The sequence below is a fragment of the Linepithema humile genome, chromosome 6 (genome assembly GCF_040581485.1).
Source record: "Linepithema humile isolate Giens D197 chromosome 6, Lhum_UNIL_v1.0, whole genome shotgun sequence".
Classification (NCBI taxonomy): Eukaryota; Metazoa; Arthropoda; class Insecta; order Hymenoptera; family Formicidae; genus Linepithema; species Linepithema humile.
Genome location: NC_090133.1, coordinates 14,645,629 through 14,654,452, shown reverse-complemented (window position 1 = coordinate 14,654,452; position 8,824 = coordinate 14,645,629). Strand labels below are relative to the sequence as shown.

The 8,824-nt window shown below is 30.9% G+C and overlaps 1 protein-coding gene across 1 annotated transcript; it reads left to right on the top strand.

The window, feature by feature from the left end:
• The first annotated feature begins 746 nt into the window (after positions 1-746).
• Positions 747-8,129, top strand: LOC105678742 (uncharacterized). Its single transcript, XM_067358070.1, has 6 exons — positions 747-1,129; positions 1,356-1,544; positions 2,594-2,959; positions 5,608-5,923; positions 6,107-6,233; positions 6,308-8,129. The coding sequence occupies exons 1-6, from the start codon at positions 983-985 to the stop codon at positions 6,315-6,317; spliced, it is 1,155 nt and encodes a 384-aa protein (XP_067214171.1). The 5' UTR covers positions 747-982; the 3' UTR covers positions 6,318-8,129.
• The last annotated feature ends 695 nt before the right edge of the window (positions 8,130-8,824 follow it).

Below are 8,824 nucleotides of genomic sequence, written 5' to 3'. Positions count from 1 at the left end.
CGTTAGCATCTTTTCCTACTTGTTGAAAAAATGTGAGAAGTTCTTTTGCCGTTTCATGCGAAATGTTTCTTTCGGCGATAAACGCAGCATATCGTATTTCTGCTGCTTTCTTTCGTTCATCAAACGACAAAACTTCATCTTCTGTGATATTCGATTCGTTTCTTTCTGAATTATTATTTTCAGCTAATTTTTTGTGTGAATTGCATATTGCGTGACGATAAATTTGCGATAAACCACCAATAATAGTTTTTTTACAAAAGAAACATGAAAATGAATATACATCGTGTGACACTTCGCGTAGCCATGGCATACAAAAATCGATGTCTAACCATTGTTGTCGAAATTTTCTTTTTTTCGATTTATTTGGTTTCAACAACAATGGATCTTCTGTCTCTTTATGATATTTAGATTGTGCATGTCTTATAACATGCGACAAATAACATGTAAAATTCTTATTGCACACACGACAATGAAAAAGACTTTCGTCATTATCTACTTTGCTTATCCAATATTTAAATCGCTCATCGTTAAGCCAAGCTTCTAAAGCTGGGTATACACTTAGCGAACGAACACCGAACGAACAGCGAACGCGAACGTTCGTTATTATCATTCATCAGATGTATACGCCGAAACAAATGCGAACAGAACATTCGATTCGCATTCAGCTGGGTATACACTTAGCGAACGAACATCGAACGAACAGCGAACGCGAACGTTCGTTATTATCATTCATCAGATGTATACGCCGAAACAAATGCGAACAGAACATTCGATTCGCATTCGGATCCGTTCCCTCATGAGGCGGTACATCAAAGAAAATTCGTGCGCGATATGGACGCGCACGGGTGCTGTCGCTGCTGTTCACTACTGTTCGCTGTTCGTGTCGTTGTCGCTGTCATTCATAACCTTACTATCAATATCACATCATAACTGAGTAAGAATTATCAAGATTTTATTATTAGTTTTTATAATCGTCGTAACAATGGAATGGATTGAAGAAAAAATAATAAAATTAATTACAAGTTATAAAGATTTCGAACTCTTGTGGAATCCGAAACACAAATATTACCACAACAAATTAAAAAAGAATACAGCGTGGGAAGAAATAGCAAAAGAATTTAATTGTCAGGTAAATGGACTTTACAATAGTACGCGCACGCGTGTGTGTGTGTATGTGTGTGTGTGTGTGTGTGTGCGTGTGTGTGTGTGTGTCAGAGAGAGAGAGAGAGAGTGTGTGTGAATCTTATGAAATCTTAGGAAAAAATATTAATTATTTTTATTTTAATTTATTAAATCTATGTGTAATCTATAATCAAAACTTTTTATTCTAATACATCGTACATATTATTTGATAGGTACCAGAAATAAAGAAAAAAATAGATTCCTTACTATCTTCCTTCAGAAGAGAAAGAATGAAGTGTATAACAAAATCTGGATGTGGTAGAGATGAAGTTTATAAATCTACATGGTTTGCTTTCAACCATATGACATTTCTTTTAGATAAATTCCAACCACGGACAACATATAATACAAATACTTTTTCTGTAAGTACATATATATGTATATATATAAAATATTAAAGATTAAGTAGTAATGACATAAAATATTAATTTTTAACTTAACTTAGTTTTACACACGCTAATTTATATTTGAAACATAAACTTAAACTTATAAATTTTTTTCCCAAGTTAAATTTACTTTCATAAAAGAAGAAAATTGTAATTTCAATGTACTTAGATTTAATTATATTTATCTTGCCATGGAACACTTCCTATATCTGTTTTAAAATAATTTGCAAATTCTTCTCTAATTGTATGACAATTTTGTGGAGATCTTCTAGCTATTCTAGATAATGGAAGAAATGATGATAGTTCTTTATCATTTCTCCATGTTCCTTCTGTTACTTGCCCTTGTACAATAGTATCAAATGCTCCAGGTGGCGTATAAATATTTCGAGAAGATTTACTTTTGCGAAGGAAATTATGTAAATAGATGCAACACAATACTACAACAGTTGCTTTTTCTGGTTCTATGAGCATAGGTTTGCGAAGAACTCTAAATATAGCTGACATTATGCCAAATGTGTTTTCAATAATACGTCGTGTTCTGCATAATCTATAATTAAAGATTCTCTCTTTGCTTCCTGTTTTTTGTATACCAGGGAAAGGCTTCATAATATTATTTGTTAGAGGGAATGCATCGTCAGCTACAAAAATATAAGGTACTTTCATAGTTCTTCCAGGAAGTGATTCTTCGGCAGGAATTTGCATCTTATTTTGTTGTAATTTTTTACAAAAAGAAGTGTTTCTGAAAACACCTCCATCTGAAATCCTTCCCTGACAGCCAACATCAGCGTATACAAAACAATAATCAGCATCTGCAACTCCCATTAAAACGATACTAAAAGTAGATTTGTAATTATAATAATCACTTCCACTATTTATTGGAGCTTGCAAAACACAATGTTTTCCGTCGATTGTTCCTAAGCAATGTGGAAAATTCCAATTTTCTTCGAATTTTTGTGCAATACCTAACCATTGTTCCGCTGTAGTAGGCATCTGAAAAAAATATAATTTGGAATTATTTGTTATAGGAAAATGAATCATCAGTAAATGAATTAATAGAAACTCAGAGTGATGAGAGTAACACAGAATCTGGAGAGATATTAATTTCTGAAGACATATCAAATGAGAACAATAAAAATGTTGCAAATAAAACTATTTCCTCTAATATATCACGATCAAGAAAAAGATCTTTTTCTCTTGAAGAAACACGGGTATCTGAAGCATATAACATTTTAAAAAGTACTGTAGAAACAAACAGGCAAAAGGATAATAGTGACATTTTTGGTGATTACATTGCAAGAAAACATCGTAAATACAACGTTAAAACACAAAGTTATGTGGAACATCAAATCAGTAATATTTTATTTCAAGCCGATATGGAAACATACAAACCTGTACATTTAAAAACACAATCTACTACAATTTCTCATGATAATATATTAACATCTTCCTCTTCATCTTCGTTGTCACCATCACCACAAATGTTATCAGAAATGCAATCATCAATTGCCTTGCCTATCAACACTTTTAACAATAATGAAACGTATGTTATTAGTGACGTAACTAATATTCAAGATATTCTAAAAAATTAATAACTAAATAATTAATTGTGTTATTATTACTAATTGTAAGTAAGTAATATTACTAAGTAATAGTTATCACTATCACACACATACAAACGCGTGCACGCACGCGTTTAGTTGTCAGAAATGTTTTTTGACTGTCAAAAATTTTGTCAACTATTCAGTTCATTTTCAGATTACATGAATCCGTATATATTTTTAATAACTTAGTAATAATAACATAATATATAAATATAAAATATTAAGTATTAATGTTCAAGATTTTCTTCTACTGTGGTATAAAATTTACGAATTAATGTTACATAAGAAACTTTAAGTTCATTAATTTTATACGTGTTCTATATTTTCAACTATAATACAAAGTGGAAATGTTAATGTTGATAATGAAAAACTTTATTTTTAATTTTAAGTTTATTCATTTTATGATTGTGTTCTATTTTCTACTGTGATATAAAAAGTAGAAATGTAAGTGTTGATAACGAAAAACTTTATTTTTAATTTTAAGTTTATTCATTTTATGATTGTGTTCTATTTTCTACTGTGATATAAAAAGTAGAAATGTAAGTGTTGATAACGAAAAACTTTATTTTTAATTTTAAGTTTATTCATTCTATGATTGTGTTCTATTTTCTACTGTGATATAAAAAGTAGAAATATATTGACAATGGAAAACTTTATTTTTACTTTTAAGTTTATTCATTTTGTGATTCTGTTTTCTGTTTTCTACTGTGAATAAAATAACTATATATATATTACAATTATATTAAAGTAATGAATATATTTTATTCTTACCTGAATCATTTCTTGTAACGCTTCTATTAAAGCAACACATACTTCAGGCACAATTCTTGAAATTAATTGCTTAGATATTTTGAAAAGATACATCAAACTTGTATAAGAATCTCCTGTTGCAAGAAAACGAAGAGTAATAGCTAATCTTTCTTGGGTAGGAATTGATGGACGGAACACTGTATCTTGTTTAGAAATTTTAGGTCCAATTTTATTTAATAATAGTTCAAAATCTTCTGCAGACATTCTGCAGAAATTTTGAAATTGTCCCATATAGTTTACTTTTAAATCGCTTAGTAAGTTGCTTCCTCTATATTGTAAACGACTGTGATATAATTGTGTCATCCACCACCTTCTTTTCTTTTTTTTTTTAAGTCTTTCCAAATTATGTGCCATTATGATATAACATGCACTTGCTATAATTGCGTCGTCAGACATTGATTTGAAATGACAAGGATTATATTATTTGAATAACCTATACTGACAATAATTAGGTTACAAAATCTCTCATTACCATATAGCGAACACCTAATTTGGCCGAACACTGACATTTGTTGCGAATGAGAAAAAGGACGAATGACTTCAGAACACGAACGCGAATGTCCGAACATTCGCGTTCGCTGTTCGTTCGGCGTTCGTTCGCTAAGTGTATACCCAGCTTAAGAAACTTTGTTTTGGTTTCTTTCTTAATGGTTCACACATTTCCTGCGCAATGAAAAATAGACAAAAACGAAAAATTAAAGAAGAGAAAGAAGATAAAGAATAAAAGAAATGCAAATAGAAAATTTATAGAAATCGAAACACTTACTTGGATATTTTCAATACAGCGACTAGAACTAGAGATAATGACAGTAACAGTGAATGAATTGTCAATAAGAACTCAGAGCATTGTGCTGTGATAATATATGGATTATTATTGATATGTTGACCGCAGAGTGCGAGAGAGTGCGAGTAAGTAAACGTTACCCGTGAGATAGACGAAGAAGGAAGAAATGTGTTAACAGAGTTTTTCGGCAGACGGCTAAGAATTAAAAAAATTTGACAAACAATAGACATGAATAATAAATGTTAAATTTTGCGGCGATCACGAACGAAACACAACTGAAATTGATACGGCGATCTTATTTTATTATTTTAACTTTAAACTATTAATAAATTTGTATATTTAATTGTAATTATAATTTGTTTCTATATTCTATTAACTGATTAATTAATTTATTACTTGATTTATTTCTTCATTTTATTAATGTTAACAAATGCTCAAGCAAACATTTATATTAATTGTATTTATATTAATTATATGTAATTGTAGTTGTAAACCTCATACTCATACTTAAAATTAGAATATATAAATAAATTAATAACATATATAAAATATTAAATATTTCTAAGCTTATTTTTGTCGCAATTAACTCATGTTAATGTTTTAACAGGAAAAATGTTTTTTTACTAAAATTGTAAAAATGTTACTTATTTTGTTAATATATTGTGATACATATAATTTTTTATTATAATAATAAAATTTATTAACAATATATAATTTTTATTAGTTTATTTTTATTTTATACATTAATATGAAAATCATATTCGTATGCTGCCAACGCTGCCAAATCTTAGCAGGAGAAAAAAGTCGCAACGTTATCTCAAAACCAGTTTGCTAGACTTGAAAGAAAACGCAAGACTTATGTCCACTCGCTCTACAAGCCGAGCGCACACGGACACGTGACGTAAGCAGTTCTTGGTTGTGTTGGTGGGAACCGTGGAAGCCAAAGTGTACAAATCTCCCAACACTGGACGTGGCTGCTGGTTCCGTCGCCGCCGGTCCCGTCGCCGCCGGTCCTGTCGCCGCCCGTTCCGTTGCCGTTCGGGACGTGGCCGCCGGTTTCGTGGCCGCCGGTTTCGTCGCCGCCGGTCCCGTTGCCGCTGATTCTGTCGCCGCTGGTTCCGTCGCCGCTGGTTCAATATCATCGAAACAAAACAGACAAGGTAACATAATTTTAATCCATTAAAGATTGTACCATATATTAGTACTTACATAGTGTATAATTATTAGTACTTACGTACTGCATATTTTCCTACACACTATTTTTTAGTACTTACGTAGAATATATTTTTCTTTGTACTATTATAAAAACACATATGTAATTAAATTAATTTTAATAATTACAGATTATAGACCGAGAGGTAGAGCCGCAGGAGCTCGCCGACAGCAGGAAAGATTTATGCAATTTTTATATCAGCTATCCATGGCACCACATCACTGGGACAGACACAGGGGAAGAGGCAGAGGAAGAAGGTAAGAAAGCATTAAAAAATTTCTAAAAATTACAAGTTATAGTTACATGTATAGTTATTACATTTATTTTACAGAAACAATTAGGTATTATTAAATCATGGTGTTCAAGCGGCTCGTCGCATCGCTCAAGAAAAAGTTTTTTTTAGTTATTTTCTAATATTACCAATAAAACATCTGTTTCACAGAATGTAAGTGTGATGTGACAAAATACTTGTGTTAGAATGCGAAATAATTTAGTTACTATGTAATTAGGTTAATATTAATGCACAAAATTAATTATGTGACAAAATTGAGATTATTTTTCAATTATTTTTGCACATTTTGGATGTAACATTTATATTAAGTCAGTTGTATATTAACTAAATTATCTTACATTCCAACACAAGTATTTTGTATCACACTTACATTCTGTGAAACAGATGTTTTTATTTCGAATATTTAAACTAAACTATTTTTGGTTGTAACATGTCTTCGGTTTGACTGCCCCATTGATATAAAGCCGTGGATAGCTGATATAAAATATCTTTGGTTTGATATTACAGTTTTGTTAAAATTTTTACAAAATATACGAAATAAAACTATAATATCAAATCAAAGACATGTTAAACATAAAATAATTTAGTTAAAACATTCGAAACGACACTTATTATGTTTCATTTAGCGTAATTGTGATATCAAACGCAATACTTATGTTTTATTTCAAATATTCAAATTAAACTATTTTTAGTTGTAACATGTCTTTGATTTAATTGCCCCATTCATATGAAGTTATGGATAGCTGATATAAAATATCTTTGGCTTCATATCACGGTTATGTTAAAATTTTTACAAAATATGCGAAAAAAACTATGATATGATATCAAAAACATGTTAAACATAAAATAATATAGTTAGAACATTCAAATGACACTAATTATGTTTCATCTAGCGTAATTGTGATATCAAACGCAATACTTATGTTATTAGTTATTTTTTAATATTATCAATGAAACATCTGTTTCACATGACTTAAATGCTATATAAAACACAAGACGTGTTATAATGTAAAATAGTTTAGTTAATATGTAATTAAGTTAATATAAAAATGTACAGAAATGTACAAAATTAATTATGTGACAAAATTTAAATTATTTTTCTACATTTTGAATGTAACATTTATATTAACTTAATAACATATTAATTAAATTATTTAAATTATAAGTTTTGCGACTGGATCGATGTCAACGTCAATGAGATGTTCTTCGTTCATTAATACTAATAAAATTCTATTATATGGCAGTTTATTTGTTAATAAAATATTAACAAGATTAAAGGATATAATTTTTTTTTTCATACTTTTTAGAAGTTTTTTTTAATACTTTTCGAGTTATTTTATATCTTAATCTGACATATTTTGATATAAAATTTAAATTAAAATATTTCTAAAAATATTAAGTTCTGGATAATCTTACCGTAATACTTTTATGATTAGAATAATGAGAATCAAGTGGTATAAAGAAAACGCATAATTGTTAAAAAAGTACATTGTAAATTGCATACTTTTTCTTCAAATAATGGGTTTTTTACACGTATTGATTTGTTTTATTATTCTGTGCATAAAAATATTACGGTAAAATTATCGATAACTAAATATTTTAAAAGATTTTAGATTTTATATCAAAATATGTCATATTTCTCTCTCTCTTTCTCTCTTTCGTGTTTGCGAAATTTTCGTAGTGCAACTTGGGGAAGTCAAATTTGTCGAACCTTGACACCTGGTGCAAGGAATTCCCGTAGCGCAACTCGGGGAAGTCGAATTCGTCGACTCTTTGCACCTAGTGCGAAAAATTCCTGTAGCGCAACTCACAAAAGTCAAATTCGTCGACCCTTGATACCTGGTGCGAGGAATTTTCGTAGCGCAACTCGGGGAAATTGAATTCGACGACCTTTGGCACCAAGTGCGAAAAATTCTCGTAGCGCAACTCGCAAAAGTCGAATTCGTCGAACCTTGACACCTGGTGCAAGGAATTCCCGTAGCGCAACTCGGGGAAGTCGAATTCGTCGACCCTTTGCACCTAGTGCGAAAAATTTCTGTAGCGCAACTCGTGAAAGTCGAATTCGTCGACCCTTGACACCTGGTGCAAGGAATTCCCGTAGCGCAACTCGGGGAAATCGAAATCGTCGACTCTTGGCACCTGGTGCGAGAAATTCCCGTAAATTTTAATGATAATGATAATACTCTGGGCCCCGTAAATTCTTCATCCGCCCCTGCGGACAGAGGAGAAGAATAAGGAGACGACGTTTCTTAATTTTTGCATTACCAACATCACTTTTTGACTGCTTGTATCTCTGAAACGGCTGGACCAATTTAAATTTTTTTTGCTCAAATTAGTCGTGGCAATGCCGCCTTTAAGGATATACTATGTGTTTTTATAAAATTTTTTATATTTTAGTTGCTACAAACCCCCGAAAAGTCGACTTTGTGCGCGCAGGATAAGAGACTTAGTAGTGTCATTTTCTGAACTTTGCCAGAGATTCTTTTCCTGACTTAGTAGTGTCGTTTTTTGAACTTGGCCGGAGACACTACCGCGTCTCCTGATATATGGGGCATT